At 31.7% G+C, this 19,230-nt stretch overlaps 1 protein-coding gene across 1 annotated transcript; it reads left to right on the plus strand.

The window, feature by feature from the left end:
- Window positions 1-6,462: 6,462 nt before the first annotated feature.
- LOC128552818 (flavin-containing monooxygenase 5-like) lies at window positions 6,463-17,714 on the plus strand (the record flags this gene model as incomplete). Its single annotated transcript, XM_053533885.1, has 5 exons — window positions 6,463-6,555; window positions 10,013-10,309; window positions 10,977-11,528; window positions 12,624-12,789; window positions 13,197-17,714. Coding segments are annotated over 5 exons (1,356 nt in total), but the record flags the coding sequence as incomplete, so codon positions are not given.
- Window positions 17,715-19,230: the final 1,516 nt, after the last annotated feature.

Below are 19,230 nucleotides of genomic sequence, written 5' to 3' on the forward strand. Positions count from 1 at the left end.
GATCGAAATACTTCTTTTAGTTTTTGTCTGTCAAATCAATTCTCTTCAAGTTCTTTTAAAAAATCAACCCTACTTTTTTTCTTTTTCAATTTTTTCTTGTAATCAACTATTTAAAACGAAAATTTTTTTTAAATCTTTGTTAATTCTTCAATATTTTTTACTTCTCTCTATGTTTTTTTAACTTTTAAACTCTTCAGATTAAACATTTATTACACCCTTTAATTTTTTTTTAAACATAAATCGCTCGAAATTGCATCATTGGGTTTATCCGCATTTCCCAGGTTTATAAAGGGTTTTTTCCTCCCATATCCAATGCCGTCATTTTTTTCAAATTCCTTATTTCTGTGAAGATACATTTTGATTTTTTTTTAAGTTTTTGAATTTTGTTTTTTATTTGCATAATACTAACTAAATCAAAATTTTAAATTTACTTACGTAGGTTTATTAATTTTTTTACATCATTTAAAAACTCCCACTATAAATTCCTTTTTAAAATTTTTTCCTTAAAAAAATTTCCCTTTTTTGTCAATATATAAGAAATCATATTTTTTTATTTTGGCATTTCAAAAAATTAGGGGTTAAAATTTTTTTTTTATGCAATCATATAATTTTTTTCGTTTACTTGGGCTTCAAATAAAAAATAAAAGTAACTTAATCCGAATACTTTTGGGGTTTTATAATAAGACTGACTTAAATAAAAACACAACAGTTTTTTTTGACGTCCGAATGCGTAAAATTTTTTATTTCGTTCTGAACTTTTTTCTTCACAACAAAAAACATCAAAAATTTCTCTTTTTTTTTTTCGATTCAAGATTTTCCCCAAGGTTTTAATTTGGGTGGGATAACTGAAAAAATTTAAATTTTCATTTAGATTTATTTTTTTTTTTTCTGCAATTTTCCCTTTAAAATTTAATTAAATCCCCGATATTTTGATTTTTCAGGTTTTTTGCACACATAAATTTACAAATATATAAAAGGTTCTCGTAAAATCATTAATGTATTTTGTTTTTTCCAGATCCAGAAGATCCTCAATAAAAATTCAAAACATGAAATTCCCCATAAAAGAAACCTTTGTTTAAATTATTATTTATTAACTTTGAAAAATTTGGGGGTTTTTCCATTATATATAATATACATTTTCTTACATTATCTTTCATTTTTTTCATTACTTTCATTAATAAAAAGCAATCAAAAATTTTTGAAAAAAATAAAAAAAAAATTAAAACGGGCAAAAGATGAGGCCTTAGAGAAGAAAAATGAAAGAAAAAAAAAAAAGCTACAAATCGTTATGTCACTGAAATTTTTAAACCATTACTGAAGGAAAAAAAAAAGCAAAAAGAAAAATTTTCAAGTCAGTTAAAAGCATTACCGGAATTAAGGGCAATAAGCGTTACGGGTTTTATGAAATAAAAATATAGAAACAAATCGGGTTCCGGAGTTATTCCAAGAAAAACAACAAGCTCAAAACCCAAAAATTTGGGGGGTGAATTAGAAGATTATGGGGGAAAAAAGTTAGGAATAACTGCAGAAAAGCATTTTCCACCACCAGCAGATCGGTGGGTCGAAAAAGGGTATGAAAAATTACCAAAAAAGAAAAAAAAAATACAAACCACCCAAAATATAAGGGTTTATTAAACTTATACCCACACCAGAATATATAGAAAGATTAACAAATCCCAACCACCAAAAATAAAGAAATTTAAAAAATCCATTAGGAAGAAATTTCAAAAGAGGTTTTTGAGGTTATCAAAAAACATTAATATTTTTAAAAAAAGATTACGGCCAGAAAAAAATGGAAACGGGGCTATTAAATATATCTTAAAGAACTAGGGTGAGATTTTGATCCCCCTGAAGAAATGAAATTAAAAATATGTTGAAAGATTAAAAAAAAAAAAGGCCCAATTACACCCAAATTTTGATGTTGGGATAAATTTGGTGTTATAAAAAAATATGGAAAAAAACCCCCAACGAAAGTCTTATTTTTTAAAATTTTGAAAACAACCAAAAAAAAAATATGAAAGAAATTTTAAGCAGAAAAAAAATGTTAAACGAGGATATCCAAAGTTTAAATGGTACAATAGCCTAAAAAAGGGGAAAAAAAAAAAAAACCCAAATGAAATAGCAAAATAGAAATTAAAAATGACGTACTGAACTTATAAAGCAAAAAAACAGTTAGAACAATTTTTGGTTTAAAATCTGCGGTTTTGGAAAAGGGAAAAAATATTATAAAGTTTCGCCAAGCGGTCATTAGGGAATTTGTTTATTAATTTAAAAAACTTTTTTGGCCAAAAAGATTAATCGCTAAAAAAAAAAAACAGGAAAGGGAAATAATTAATACTAAAGAGATAAGATTTAATTGATTTTATTAACAAAATACAAATAATAAAAAACATTCAAACCATTCAGTAAAAATATTTAAGAAATTAACAAAAAAATCAGGATTACCTATCAAAAAAAATCATGAAATTTAAAAAAAAATTGGGTGGCTTTCCGTGTAATCCAGAAGAATTAGTTAATGATTTTGAGTTAAATTTGTGGGTTTAATTGATGCTGGAAATAATAATGAAGAACAAAAAATAAAGGTATTAAAGGGAAAGATCAATTATTAAAAATGGGATAAATTATTACCAAAAAAAAATAAATTTTATATAAAAAATATTTTTCTTGAATAATAAATGGAAAAAAAAATAGTATTAATTTTGAAACGGTTTTAAGGGGATAATAAAAAAAATCCAGGATTTTTTCAAAACGATTTGGCGTTCTTTAATTTTTGATAAAAAAAAAACCCATGTGTTGGTTTTTGGGTAGAAATTTAAAAAAAATGACTTATTCTTGGGATAATATTATAGAATTAAATAAAAATTCGTTAAATAATGGTAAGGGTTTGGGAAAATTTTTTTACAAATGGGTTCTTAAAGTTTTCACGTATTAAAATTACAAAGGGAAACTAAAATAATATGATTATGAATTTAAAATCAGACATTGCTCCAATAAGTTTTTAATTTTTATTTTAAAATTTTAAGATTTTGATTCAAATTAAAGATAATTTTTATTTTGTTAAGAATGCCCAAATTTTTATACATTGCTTGGGTTTGAAAAAAAGCATTGAGAAAACTGAAAGGGGGAAATACAACACCAAATAAAAACAACTCTGTGGATACAATTTAATTCATTGTGATCTTTTTGAAATTCACCCTTGTTAGGAATTTCAGTGATATTACTTCTTTAAATACGCAGATTTAACAAGACTTACCAATTTTTCAAAAGAACCACAAAGATTGGATATTCTGAAATTAATAAATATATTTTTAAATTTAATTAGAAAAAAATTTCAGATGTATTTTGGGAAATAATTTAAATTTTTAATGAAGTTTAAACAATTTTTTCCTAATTTTTAAAAAAATATAAATTTTTTGTTTTTTATAATGCAAAAAAGTTTTTTAAAAAAAAAAGGGGTATTTATTTATGTGATGCCACACGGGGAAAAAAAAAAATTGGGAAAAGTATCTTTGACACTTTAAAATAAATTTTTTTTCAAGTGGATTTGCACTTCTTACACAGCCCGGAAAAAAAAACTTGAAAAAAGCAGGAAAAGCAGCACTTTAAAGTGGAACAAAAAAAATGGAACGGAATTTGGGAAAAAAAGCTGCTAATAAAATTGTTGAAAAATTTAAAAAGAAAACCTGCCCGGCAGTTGGTGATTTAATTTTTAAAGGGAAATTTCAAAAAAGAAAAACAGTAAAAATAGTAAGAGGAGGGGGAATTAATAAAATTAAATAGATTATTGTCAGGATCGGGACGCGTAAAAGTAAAAAACAAAATTAAATTAAAAAAATAAAAAAAAAATAAAATATACAGTTTAGAACAAAACAAAATTTAAAGAAACAACTAAAAATCCTATTCAATTAATACAGCTTTAATACTTCTTGGAAGTTTAAAGTTAACAACAAAAAAAAAGGGTATCACTTTTACAATTAAATAGAACCAATTTTTGATTGGTTAAAAGGTTTTTTTGAAGTAATTTTTTAAATAAATAACTTGGGGGGGGGTAAAAAATGCTATGGAGATCAAATCGCTTTTTAATTTAAAAAATGCGCTTCATTAATTCATTAGTGGTTAAACAAAAAAAGGGAAAAATTATTTAGATTTTAACAAATTTTATAAGGAGAATTTAAAGAACTGGTTTAACTATCTAAGAAAAGCAAATCAAAGGAACAAACGAAATATTATTTAAAAACCTGCTACGCGCTGCTGCTGATAATAAAGGTTTGCTTTTAGAAAAGGATTAATCCGGGGAATAAAGAGGGAAATGTTAAGATTTCCCTAAAAAAATAAATTTTATTTTTTCGGTTTTGAAACTAATAATTTTTAACCCCCAAGTCAAATTCAATAACACGCATTGACAAAAAATGAATTAATTTTTAGAGAGGGGGGAAACCCAGGAGGGAATTGAACAAAATTTAAATTCATGGTTCCACTTTTTTTTTTCATGAATTTGGACTTAATCAAATTTTTGAAAAAAATTTATAAAGCAAGAAGTTTAACCTTCGGGAAATGGGAACACAACAACTGAACACACAGATTAATACAACTTAAAAAAAACGGGTGGTGAAAACACAACAGTATTTTTTATTTTCAACACCTACAAAAGTATAACAACAATAAACCGCTTTTATAGATACATTTAAACTAAATTTTTAAAAAATGATTGCACTTTGACTTTCGTCTTTAAGTTGGGAAAAGGTTTTTTAAACCAAAACGAAACCAATATATCAAGAAAAATACGATTAATTAATAAAAATTAAAAAACAAACAAAAAATACTGGAAGTCCTTAAAAAATTTAAATTTTTAAAGTTTTTTATGGGTTTATTCATTTTAACTTTGAATATAAAAGAAGTAAAACAGAAAATCCAAACAAAATTAAAATTAAAAAGTTAAAAAAATACACTTTCCCCCAGCAAGATATCGAAAATTTCGCAATTTTATTGAAGAGGAAAATTAAATAAATACATTTTAAAGAACTTGTTATTGATTTAAAAAAATAAAAATTTTTTTTAAAATAAAATTAAAAAAAATATAAAGTAAAATCATCAAAAAAAATTGAAAAAAAGTTAACTTACAGAGGACAAAGAAAAAATTTTCACAAGCTATAAATAAAAAACCCCCCCATATACTTTTAGATTTAAAAAAGAACAATTACGTGGAAAAATTCCTTTACTTTAACAAAAAAAACAAAAATCAAATTGAAAAGTCTATTTAAAAAAAGAAGGGGTTGAAATTACAATTTTTAAAAAAAAAAATTCCATTTAAGGCAAAATGGGGATTTTTAGGGGCTTTGGCTGGTTTTGGGTTAGAAAAACAATTTCCCCCCCAATGGGAGCGAAAAAATTCCCAAAAATTACCCCTCAGGAAACGGTGCTTTACAGGACGCCATAGGTGTCTAAATTACTTTGGGAAAGTATGAAATTTTTGTACTAATGAAAAAATATGATAAACCAAAATTACACCTAAAAAAAAAGGCAACATTATGCTATGGAGTGATTAAATTTTTAAAACAAAAACAAAAACAAAACGGGGGGGTTTTTAGGCAGTTGGGTGCACTTGAATACCTTTTTTTACATCTTTTTTTAAGGAAGGGATATGGTCCGGGGATACAGATTGATTCCACGGAGACCGTACAGACAAATTTAAAAAAAAAAAAATTTTTTAAAAAAAAACCAATTTCTAACTTTGAAATAGAACAAAGGGTAAAACAATTAAAAATTAAAAACTTTTGGGTTATTTTTAGAAATAATTTACAAAATTAAAATAAATGACGAGTTGGAATAAACAAATTTTGATGACTCTGTTGGACCTGGAACACATTTGGGGTTTTATTTTAAAAAAAGTATTCGATCCTTTGGGGGTTCCCCACCCAAAAGGGGGAAAATTAAAATTACCAAATATAAAATACAACAAAAGTTCAATATCAACAAAACAAGTACACTCTGTGGGGACTATTGTTTATTTTTTCATAAAAATGTTACAAGATAAAATACCGTTGTATGATTTATTGATAAAATACAAAAAATTAACAACAAAGAGCAAACGAACAACAGTTTAAAATTTTTAATAAAGTTTTTAAAAATTGTTGTTTAAAAAAATATACTTTTATTAAAAAGTGTTTTTAAAAAAATAAAATTTATAAAAATTGTCGATTTAAATTAAAAGTTTTTTTTAAAAAAAATATAATTTTTAAAAAATTTTTTTCTTAGTTTTAAATGAAATAAATTTTAATAAAAATAGTTTTTTCAAAGGGGACAAAAACCCGATTAGTATTTTTGAGATAAAACCTGTTTCTTTAAAACGGTTTTTTTTGGATTTTTAAATTTGAATTGGCCGGTTTTAATTTTTAAAAAAGGGGTAAGGGGTCAGGTGGGGCCAAATAACGCCAAAATAAACAGTTCTTATACTACTATCAGGTTATTGTTATTGTTGTAAAATCATTTGTTGAAAATCTTTCACTGTACAAATTTAACTTCAGTAAAGAATGTGAGTGGGATGTAGGGTGGAAGGTAGGCTTCACTGCTATACTTAGATTTTTAATTTTAAGTACAGTCAAACTTGCTTGAGAGACCACAACACTCAACGACTCAGATAATAATCCTACCTTGCATTCATCCATACATCTGTATGTCACAGCTTAGTGAAAAGTCATTTCAATGTAATGTTAATTTTCATGGTAAATACTGAATAGTTTTTTCTTGTTTTTATATATGATATATGATATGGTTCGAATAACATTATATCTAAATTTCAGATTAAATAGTGGATCTGAATTTATTTTATTAGACTAACAACATTTTCTGATATCATACAATATGCATGTATCTTACAATTTTCCGTCATTGAGAGAAGTTATTCCCGCAATAATCGGGATTAAATATTTATCAATAGCTCGATAGGTAGGACTATCTGCAGGAGCGGCTAAATGGAAATTAAAAAACATTAAAACAACATGCTCAAAATGATCAATTCAAGATTTTTTGGTCTTACATATTATATATAAGCAACAAACATGAATGTTTCAATTGCTTTTTCATAATTTAAAATTTGGGTACTATCTCTATAATATGAGACCACTTGCATTAAAATATCTGAAATGCGCTTACCAACTGAAGTATGATACTGAAATATCTCACAAACATCACATAGTTGTAACGTCGTATCGTGTTTTTACGCTATTGTCATATACATTGTAACATACCTATTCGAAAATGAAAATTGAAGACATAATAATTATTTGTCACATCCCATATAGCTCCCTTCGGATATAGCTTCCCGAGGAGCTGTATTCGGCACACGTTTTCGTATATAGCTCCTTGGGACAGAGGAGCTGTATACGACAAACCCGAATATGACTCCTTAAACATGGAAAAATTAAAATCCTATAACGGTAATGTTCGGGTAATACAAAACATGATTATTTGGCAGAGTGTCATTTTGATATACGATATAAAACGGATATAATTACACCAAGAATCGCCAACCTGTATAAAAAAATAATAACTGGCAATGGAAGTTAGAAACATGGGTTTAAAATTTTGTATCTGGTCTAGCAAATATGAACTCGATTCCAAATACATACTTGATCATACTGTGACAGGCACTCATCTTCTGTACTATGTGACAGAATTATCAAGGAACAAATGTTAATTAGGTGTATCTGAAGATTTTAGTTTTTTTGTCGGACTTGACGAAAGGTAGTTGCCCCAAAGTTCCAAGACTGTCCAGAAATGTTGACTGGCAAATAGTGGTTTAGTACTAGTTATGACCCTTGCATCAAAATTAAAGCATCATGTTTGAAATATTTTGACACTATCTGGTCTTTAAAAACGCGACATAACGAAATGTCCTAAATAAGCCACGTTGTCCATGTTGCATAAACATCCCAGAGGAGCTATTTACGGAACAAAGCTACAGGTGTTCCGTTTATAGCTCCAGTTTTAGCAAGGGAGCTATATACGGAGAATATAGCTCTACAGGAGCTTTTTACGAAACATTGCCGCTATATAGGGTGTGACACATATTACTAAACCTAGATTAGACACTACCGGAAAGCCTGGTAATTCATACAGCTGAGGCAAACTGAAAGCCGGAGACTAAAGATAATAAAAAACTACCGAGGCAAATGAGGCAGAAAAATGACCGTTGTCTATATAGTCGCTATGCTATATAGCATAGTTTTCGCACAAGCTATGCGCACATTAATTTATATTCCAGCTTACACTGTCGCTGTCATTTGGTTCATGTTCTTGCGAAAGAAGTTTTATGGTATGCATACCTAAATAAAACGTGGTGTTTATCTGACTGAATGCTGATATTTTTTTCTAAATTGATTCATTTTGACATTACAACAGAATGAAGTCTTGCAATCATGCGGTTTTGTTCTTTACACGCCGTTGAACATACCATTTTTAAAACGTCACAATTATATGTACAGCATTTCAAAAATTCGTTATAAGGTTTCTCTCAAAATATATGGTCACTAAAACGTTAAGAACTGATATCAGATACACTTATTAATTTTTCGCAAGTATGGAATCTTCCCGTTTATACTTTTATATATAAATGTGTGACATTTTAGATTTTGATTAACTTATAAGTACAACTTTATGACAACATTTGATCTTTTAGATCTGACATGTCATACGCACTATTTATCCAAGTGCTGAATTTCAAAAATGTAATATTATTTTAAGAAGATTGACAAAATATATTATGTATTAAGTACATTAATTTTGTATTACATTTCTGTATTGTGTTTGTATATGCATAAACTGTGTTTTCGTTTCACGTCAGCCATGCTAAAAAGTTAATTCATGAACATATATACATTTACTTAACTGAAGATGTAAGAACCAAGCAAACATGACCATATGCCTTTAAATTGGCGTTTTAGAGTGACAATAACCGTAAATAGGTTGGCTATTTCAAAAAGTAACAAAATGCAGAAAAACGCACGAAATGGCATCCTAAAAAATCCCAAGGGCGCATGCCCCTGGACCCCCTACCAAATGCCTCCCTATTTTTTTACCTCTGGCTACGGGCCTGTTAGGTGCACCATAAACCGGTTTAAACTCCCCAGTGGTGGTTTTGCCACTGACCGATTCAAGGCGGTGCCCAACTGTGTTCCTGTATTTGTTTGTTTTGTCCTTGTGTGTTTATTGGGGGGTGTGGGGTGGGGTGGGGTTGGGAGGAGGCTGCGTTTTTGGAACGTGGCTTTCCCTGTTGGATATTCGTCCTTGTTTTTGTTCTATATCTGGTGCGGTGAGTACAATGCCTAACTTTATAGTTCTGCCTCATTGGAATATCATGCCCTGGGCATGATACCCCACCCAGTCACATTGACATTGGGCTGACCATTATCTTGTTAATGCTTTGTGTTGGGTTTAAAGCAGCACGCCTCCAGATTTGGCTAAAAAATAATCTTTCTTTCAAATTGAAGTTTGGTCATATTATGAACATTAGAATATGAATATTAAAAAAATCCAAATCAAGAAAAAAAGATGACCGCGTCGGGAATCGAACCCCGGACCGCCGCGGCAATAAAGACGTTTTCTCGTCGTCGTAACCAATAGCGCCATAGCTGAAGTAGCCAACTTCTTCACATGAATCAGAGGCGGAGGAGGAATGATTTCAGATACAATGTCGTTTATTAAATCGTCACGGAGAACATACGCCCCGACTGAGGATCGAACTCGCGACCCCGCGATCCGTAGACCAAGAACAATTCCCGAATAGCTGCTGAATATTTTCATAGAATCGATATTTAAATGGAGACGAGGGTTGATAAGAAATCAGTCATTGACGTTTAATCTAGATATTCAACAGAATATGTGAAATGCATTTTTGTTGCAACGATATAATTCATATTGATATAGACCTAACAATTTGGGAAAAGGCGTTGGATAAGCCATATGTAATTTTTGCTGTAAACCCAAATGTTTAAAAGTCAATGAAAATTTACAGGTTTTGTCTTTGAAACCAACGGAAACTTTTGAGACGGACGGAAAATGGTCAGTTACAACAAGGAGTTCAAACGAGAAAGAACAACAACATATATTTGACGCTGTTCTTATATGTACCGGGCATCATGCCGAAAAGAATATACCGAACTTCCCCGGGTTAGATACGTTCAAAGGCAGTGTGACGCATACCCACGATTACAAGGATTACCATGGTTACGAGGACAAGAATGTTCTGATTATCGGTATTGGAAACTCTGGCGGGGATGTTGCTACAGAACTTAGTCGAATATCGTCTCAGGTTAGCAAGTAGTTTGCTCTTTGCATTAAGTATACGGCGTTCCGTTTAGACTACTGTTTTAGTTCATTTTAATTCTTAATCCCGTGCCACGTAAGTCATTTATCACAATACCACCACAATGAAAAAAAAAATTATTGGGGTGGCGGAGGATCGAATACTAAAAGTATAATATGTGTGATTAAAGTAAGGTACGATCATAAAAATCAAAATCAGTGTAATGAAATTCAAAGTACAGTGACCGATGTCAAAACAATGATGGTGAAAAATCGAAACTACGATATCGAAAGTCAACATAATGGATAAATACGAAATCGAAAGACGATACCATGTTTATACAAGTCTAAATCCGATTAGTCCTTATCTTGGGATTGTCTGTTGTCTTCAATGTTAGAATGTGAATTCACCATCGTGTTTCGAACTTTGCCGTCGTGTTTTCGGCTTCCGACTTTCATCATCTTAGCGTCATGATTGAATCACCATGAGTTTTATTTCATGACAATCGTAGGTTCATCGTGCCAGATACAACATGAGTTAGACCAAAATTAGTATTAGAAATTGCCAAGGAACAAAATTACCTATATTCGTATGTGTTTGAATAATGAAGCTTGACATACTGACTAACACAGATGCTTCGAAGTTTGTTCTTACATGTACATGTATATTTCAGATTTTTTTGAGCACCCGATCTGGATCATGGATATTCAATCGAGTTGACGATAATGGGGTTCCCGGGGACATGAACCATTCAACTCGCTTCAATACCATTCTATTGCAAACATTTCCTAATTTGATGCAGAATCTTGTTCAAAAGAAAAAGAACTACAAATTTGATCACGAAAAATACTGCCTTCAACCGAAACATGGTATCTTTTCTGCTCATCCCACAGTGAACGACGAACTTCCAAACAGAATAATTTCCGGTGGTGTTATTGTAAAAGCCAATGTATCAGAGTTCACAGAGACTGGAGCAATATTTGAAGACGGTACTAAAGTCGAGAATTTGGACGCTGTAGTACTTGCTACGGGATACATATTTGGCTTCCCGTTTCTCGATAAGAATGTTCTAGATGTGAAGGAGAACAAGGTAAATCTGTATAAATACATGTTTCCACCGGATCTGCAAAAGAAATCCCTGGCAATCATTGGGTGTTTCCAGCCACTTGGAGCAATTATGCCAATGAGCGAAATGCAGTGTCGTGTAGCTACTAGAGTGTTTAAGGTAAGTTGAGTTTGTAGATGCACGTCTAATGACAAATGATTCGTATGTCTAAAGTCTTTGACAGAGCTGTACTATTCCATTTCTAGGTGCTTGTTTTATATCTTGTTTCTTACGGATTTCTCATGATTTTGTTTTACCATACAGAAACATACCGCAAACGTCGTTTGGTAATTGTAGTAACCTGATATTATCCGTGCATGACTTTAAGCATAATAGCTGTTACTGTTTGTATTGGACTTTTTAACGGAAAAAATGAACTGCATGATAACTGACCAGACGCCGGCTGTCAGTCAAACCAATAAATCGATAAGCGATCAACCAATCAATGCGCTTGATTCGACGCACACCTCCAGATGGTGTTAATGTTAATATTACCCTCCGACATTGCGATCTCGACACCGATAAAAAAAAACTGATAAATTCGTTTTGAAAATGATTATATATACAAGTAAAACTTATTAGAAATGGTAAAAAGGTGTCAGTGGGGACTTTGCAAGTCCGATAGTCGCTTCTCAGAACGCCTAGATTATTCCTTTTCCAAAACCTAAGTAAAGTTTGGAGAAGTATCTTCGCTGGATAAGACTTGCGGACGTCCTCACAGACAGTTGATCTAAATGTCGGAGGTTTTGTATTTTGTGGTACCACGTGACCTGTAGGCGGAGCCTGGCGTCTGGTCAATTGATTGGACGTATACTACACTGTTCATTCGTTTATGTTAGGATATCACTAAGTCTTGTGCTTCGTGTTTGATGCAGAACTCCGAGGGAGTAGTTGGTTAGGGCTTAGGTAACCACTTCCTCAGAGGCTGCAAGAGAAAAAAACAGTAAGTGTTTACGCTTTTTCAAGAAACGTTAATTTCCTGTCAAATTTGTTGTGCGTATGCATTTTAGGGACAATATAAGTCCGCGTTACCCCATGGATCACACAAATACACATACAAAATTGTGCGTTTACTGCACGTGATCATCTAGTGAACACATGTTTACTCCCCTGTTAACACCATACTTTAAAAATTTACTTACTGCCATTATTTTATATTGTATGTATCTTCTGAAATGTCAGCTATAACGGTAATTTCCTTGCAAATATTACTAGGGCATAAAAGGCCTGCCGGATAGCAATGAGATGTGGAAAGATATTAAAGACAAACAGGCTGCCATGGCGCTGAGATACAAGAAAGCAATGCGACATACTATTCAAGTGGATTACGTTCCATACATGGATGAGTTAGCAGAAATGATAGGCTGTAAACCAGACATAAGTAAAAATATTTTATAGATCCAATTAGTTATTACACATACATAAATTGTTTTATTACAATAATTGCTAGCTAGACTGAATTCAAAATATCTTCATATACTTCATCAGAATGTTTTAAAATAGCAAGTAACATTGTGTTAGAGTTTTAATTAAAAGGTGGGCGATTGGTTTACAACAGTTAAATTTGTCGGATATTGACCAAATTTTCTTCGTGTAACGGATATATGTTAAGATATCTGACTTGCTTAACTCGTATGTAGTTAAACACGTTTTATCATTTATCAATTTTATTACTGTAAACCCACCGCAAGTACTTCTATTAAAACAGTTTGTCTGATTCCTTTGAAGATTCTTATTTTGATGTTAATTTCATGGTATGATTTGTTATTAAATGTATTTTGAACATAGGGAAACTTATTTGGACTGACCCGAAACTTGCAACTAAAGTTTACTTTGGACCTTGTACGCCCTACCAGTATCGGTTAATGGGACCTGGACCCTGGAAAGGTGCCCGGCAGGCCATCATGACACAATGGGAACGAGTGTATAAACCCCTGCAGACCAGACCATGTGTTAGAAACGAGAGCAAGGGCTTTGGAGCAATATATATGTTGTTAGTTGTGGCCTTAGCTGTACTGCTTTACCTTTTTTTGTAGCCGTACACTTACAAATATGATATATCTTTTAGCTTAGCGACAAGTGGTCAATAATCTGCGTAAGTTATTTGCACACATATAGTTCTGTTTATATTGTAAATGTTTAAACATACTTCATTACATTTGACCAGCATATACTACTGCCTTATCTGTGAAGAGTAACGGTCAAAGGCTCTTACAAACATGCATGTATGCATGTTTTCGTTTGTCTGATGTTCGTAGAAACGGGTTACTTACGTTACCTTAAAACACAACAGTGTGATAAAATCATTTCCAGCCAGACAGAGTACATCAGGTTATGCTCACTGACTTAAAAATTCATGCCCATTATGTTTAAAAATATCAAAGTTGTAAGATGTGACCCATTGGAATTAGGGGATTTAGAACAATATAAAGTTATGATAAATTGAAGTGTTGCTAAACAACAGTCAGTGGTAACAATGTCTGACTACGAAGTAATATAACTAACACTGGATTAAGCGTCCGGTGTATTTGTGTTTTACATCTGGCACGCAAAAGAACTCTGGAGGCTTCCGGAATTTGAGTGTTTTCTGTGTCTTTCATTTGCTAACCATATGGGAAAATTAGACCCATCGTGAAAATCACCACAAAAGCCGATAATAAGTTTTGCCGGGTAAATCTGATGTCGAGATTGTTCGCTAGATTTCAGTCAACTCCGTATTTTTGGCCGATGTCTAACAAGTAATTCCTTCTTCGCCAATGTACCGTTACATTAATACTTTTGATCATATGGATTTCAGGAATATTGTCAAGTCTGACAAAACGAGACACGTACATGTTTACATATCTTTTATATATTATAATATGTATATATGTTATAGCTCATATTGTCATGTACTACATGAATTGAGTATTGAATAAACTTGAAACGTGATTGCAAAGATAAATTAGAAAATTTCAAATCTTACAATCAGGTGGAAGCTCGCTTTTGTAATACTTTGTTTGATGATTATGAAATAAATGTTTTAAATATTTTTTGTGTGATCAAATAACTGCACATTTATCATTGTGTCGTAAGCGGTGTCCAACAAGCTTAGAATCTTATGCCAGCTCGAAGATCGAAATTCAACTTCGTAACTTGTCGAATTTTGATCCCAAGCTACCCCTGAAGATCGAAAAACGTCAAATTTCAAAACTGCATTTAATTTCGGGCCAGATCAATGATCGAAATTCATAATATTCCAAAAGCCGAATTTCGATCTTGTATTGAATGAACAGCCTGTTCCAAGACTGATATTGATTTTTAAAGTCAAATATTTCGAGCAAGCAATTTGTGTGGAGCCAGCTCGAAAATCGTACTTTAAATTTTGAAAAGCTGAATTTCAATATAATACTAAAACTGCGATCTGCTGAAGATCATAATTCAAAGACTAAAAATCGTGCAAGATCGGATATATCGAAATTCAAGTTTTCAAAGATCTAAATAGATTATTCCCGGTATTATATTTCAAGCCTGCTCGAAGTCTTAGAACAATCGAATTTAAAGCTAGGATTGAAACAGCTGGATTTCGATCTTGCATTGATTTTATTTGCAAGCTCGCTCGACGTTTCGAAAATTTAGCACTGCATGTCGAACAAGTTCGAAAATCAAAGTCAAATTTTCAGTCTGAATACCGAGCAGGTATTTAATTAAGAGCCATTTTAAAGATCGCAATTTAAAGTTTTAAAATGCCTATTGACTAGAAATTGATGCCTGCTCAAAATATTTAAATTTTGAACATCCTGCTGGCTCTAATTTCAATTCTTCCTCGAAATTCGATGATTTCTTTTGATTTTAATTTCGATTTCCGAGTTTGTGCGAAATTCAGTTTCAGCGAAATTCAACGTCATTCTTTCGAAAATTTGAATTTCGATCTTCTACTTCTAACTTGCCCGAAATATGCCGCCTCAAATGTCAACGTTTTGAAACGTTTAAGTTTTTTTTTCTTACACGCTCGAAATTTAATTCAAGCTCGAAATCAGTTTCTTAAGATTTCCATTTTCGACAGACTCGATGTTCAGTGCTGGCTTGAGTAAAACACCGAACAATTCAGTTTCGAGCTTCGAGCAAAATCCAGTTTCGATGCAAACTCGAAATTCTTTTTGAAATTCTGAATTTCGTTCCTCAAGCAGTTTAAAATTGACTATTAGCTGTAAACAAAATCATATTATGGAGCGTCCACTAATTTATAAATCCGTACATATATGCAGTTTAGCGGGTGAGAAGAAATCAGTCTTTATCGTTAAGTAGCTTAAATTCCGTAAGAATTGACGGAAGTATACGAGAATGTTCGAGTCTTTCCGAAAACGGAAACAAAACTATACTTATCTGCAAAATGCTTAAAAAAGACCAGTTTCTTCTTCGCCTAGAAAACTGAAGTTAATATGAAACAATAGCTAAATGAATATAGATTGCTAAGTCGTTTGCAATGATCTTCAAGGAATTTATTTATTCTTTGTTAAACAGAAGAAATTTCAGCAAATTATCCATATTTTACTATGTATCTAATTGTAGATAGACAGACAGAAAGTATACGCCAAAAAAAGACCATTTTCTTTTAAAATCATTTTAAAAATAAAATATTCATAAGAAAGACAATACATTACATTGAATATTATCACATCGTTTGCAAAGCTAAAATACCTAATACTTTTTCCAAAAATTTAAATAGAGTAAAGGACTCCTTCTTTGCGCTATATAAAATCTTTTCACTCGTGCGAAAAATCGATGGGTCTAATTTTCCCATATGAGTTTTCAAGTCATCACGGGATACCATTGGAGACTATAAATATGCTTTATTATAAGCCTTAGCCTTTCAATTCTCCACGAAATGCAGTGACTCTAGCCAACTCACCGATGCGTGAGGAGAATCTGACTACTGAAATTTAGTTGGTAATGTTTAATGTATTTGATCATACTATTTAATGACATCGTTTTGTATCTGTCTAAATATTAATAAAGTGTTGCAACAGTTTCAACGATCAGTCTACAAACTGACAATAAGGGTAAAGTCATATCGGGTGGAAATTTATATACTGCTGAAAATTAGTAAACTGTGTTAGATCCGATTAACTGTTTTACCCGCCAAAGCTGTTTCAGAGTTTTCATGAATTTGCATGGTTTCGATATGAGTTACACATCATACTAAAATCAAATATGACTTACAAAAGTCCCCATCTTTCATCAAATCTTAGCCGACCCATAGTTTGAAAAATACGCTTGTCCGTCAAAGACCTTGATTCTGTTTACACGTAGTGTTTATTTGTATAAATAGAATACCACGTAATGAGCGATATTGTCTATGTTGTAACACGATAGATATTGAAGATGAATACCATTTCATTTTAATATGCCCATGTTATATAGATATTAGGAGAAAATACATTAAGAAGTATTATTGTAGCAGACCATCGATGTATAAATTTATTGAATTTATTACTACAATTAAAAAGACTACATTATTAAATCTTGCAAAGTATATTCAAGAATTTATTAAAACTAGAAATATGATTATGAATGTTAACAATTAATATTAACATTTTCGACTTATATTAGTAACTTAAAGGACATATTTATGCCTATTTGTTGATAGAATTATTATTCCCCGCCGATGAAATCGGGAGGAGGGTATTGAAATGGCGTTGTCCGTCCGTCAGTCCGTCCGTCCGTCCGCAGCCATTTCTCAGTAACTACTAAGTAGAATTTCATGAAACTTGAAATAAACATGAACCAACATACTGCGATGATGCCCGTCAAGTTTTTTTTTGATTGGTCAATTTCCCTCAGAGTTATTGCCCTTGATTTAATAAAAAATGTCCGTCTGCAGCCATTGCTCAGTAACTAACAGGTAGAATTTCATCAAATTTGAAACAGACATGAACCAAGATACTGCGCTGATGCCCGTCAAGTTTGTTTTTTTTGATAGGTCAATTTCCCTCAGAGTTATTGCCCTTGATTTAATGAAAAATGTCCGTCTGCAGCCATTTCTCAGTAACTAGCAGGTAGAATTTCATCAAACTTGAAGTAGACATGAACCAAGATACTGCGACGATGCCCTTCAAGTTTTTTTTTCGATTGGTCAATTTTCCATATAGTTATTGCCCTTTAATTGTTTAAAAATCCACAGATCTGTACATAACAAACCAACCAATTGGAAGAATTTCATTAAACTTCTTCCATTCTTTTCCATGAACATTTATTATTAACATGTGATGTTGTGTACCTACACCTGGTCACCACCTTACCTTGGTCCACACTCCCCCCCCCCCCCCCCCCCCCCCCCCCCCCATTTTTTTTTTTTTTTTTTTTTTTTTCATTTTTCGTTGTTTTTTTTTTTGTTGATTTTTTTCATTTTCGTTTTCTATCAATATTTATAATCAACATGTAAACTGTTGTATCCTCACCCCACCCCCCACCCAAACAAACCATTCATTTTCTTTTAATTTGATTTTGACTAATGAAATTATTTGCTTCTTGGTAACATTCTTAACTTTTTGCTGGATATATTTTTTTGCCGTTCCTCAACTCTGACCCTTTCGGCGGGGGATTCCAATTCATCGAATTTGCTTGTTTTAAATATATTATGAATGTTATATTATAACTGTTCATCCTCCATCATCAAACATTACTATTTGTTGAATAATCACCATTGTTTGTTTAAAAGATCATGATAACGTGACAATGTATTATAATATTGTGTTGTTTATTATGCTTGACGATGTACTATGTACAAGTCTTTAATAAAATTCTGTTCTGTTCTGTTCTGTTCTGTTCTGTTCTATAATTGTGAGGAATCGGTAATGTATAAAATAGATAGAATAATGTGAAATTGTAAGTAACGGATGTTTATATTTTAGTTATAAATATATACATACTTTCCAGGTACATGTAAAATGTTAATCTTCTTAAAAGAATTACTTCTTAAACTAAACAAGGCGGAAAATGTTTGTAAGAATTGCTGCACGTGTGATTCGGTTTTACATGTTTAACGGCGTTTGTTTTAGAAAAATAAAGGACTGCTGTTATTTCAAAGATGTTTTTATTTCATTTATTGATACGTTTGGTGTGTTTTGTAAACGAACGTATAAAAATTATTGCCTTTATTATCCATATCAAACAAGGTGACCGACTAGTGTATTCTAGGGCCTCCGTGACGAAGTGGTTAAGGCCGCTTACTTCGAATCACTTGCCCTTACCGATGTGGATTCGAGCCTTGCTCGGGGCGTTGAGTTCTTCATGTGAGGAAGCCATCTAGCTGAGTTATGGAAGGTCGGTGGTCCTACCAAGGTGTCCGCCAGTGATGAAATAATGCTTAGAGAGGCACTTGAGGTCAAAAGCTGGAAAGTGTCCAAATGGCCTATAATTGTGTCTGTAAGACGTTAAAGCAGCATGCCTCCAGATCGTTCGACAACAAAAAAAAAATATTTTTTTAGATATCTTGAAATAATTGCTATATTTCTTAAGAAGGCTTTAAAACTTAATACTGACAAACTTTATGTTACGGAAACACATGAGAATTTGCTGTTTTTACTACTTTTTACGATGAAAATCGAAAAGTGTTTGTCACGCATTTACTCCAGGTAAACGGTCTCGATTATAAATATCTATAGTTTGAAGTCATTATTCACTACTTCAGCTATAGCGCTATTGGTTACGACGACGAGAAAATGTCTTTATTTCCGCGGCAGTCCGGGGTTCGATTCCCGGCGCGGTCATCTTTTTTTCTTGATTTGGAACTTTTAAAATATTTTAGAAACAAAAAATCATATTCTAATGTTCATAATAT

Source organism: Mercenaria mercenaria, unplaced genomic scaffold (genome assembly GCF_021730395.1).
Source record: "Mercenaria mercenaria strain notata unplaced genomic scaffold, MADL_Memer_1 contig_3190, whole genome shotgun sequence".
Taxonomy (NCBI): Eukaryota; Metazoa; Mollusca; class Bivalvia; order Venerida; family Veneridae; genus Mercenaria; species Mercenaria mercenaria.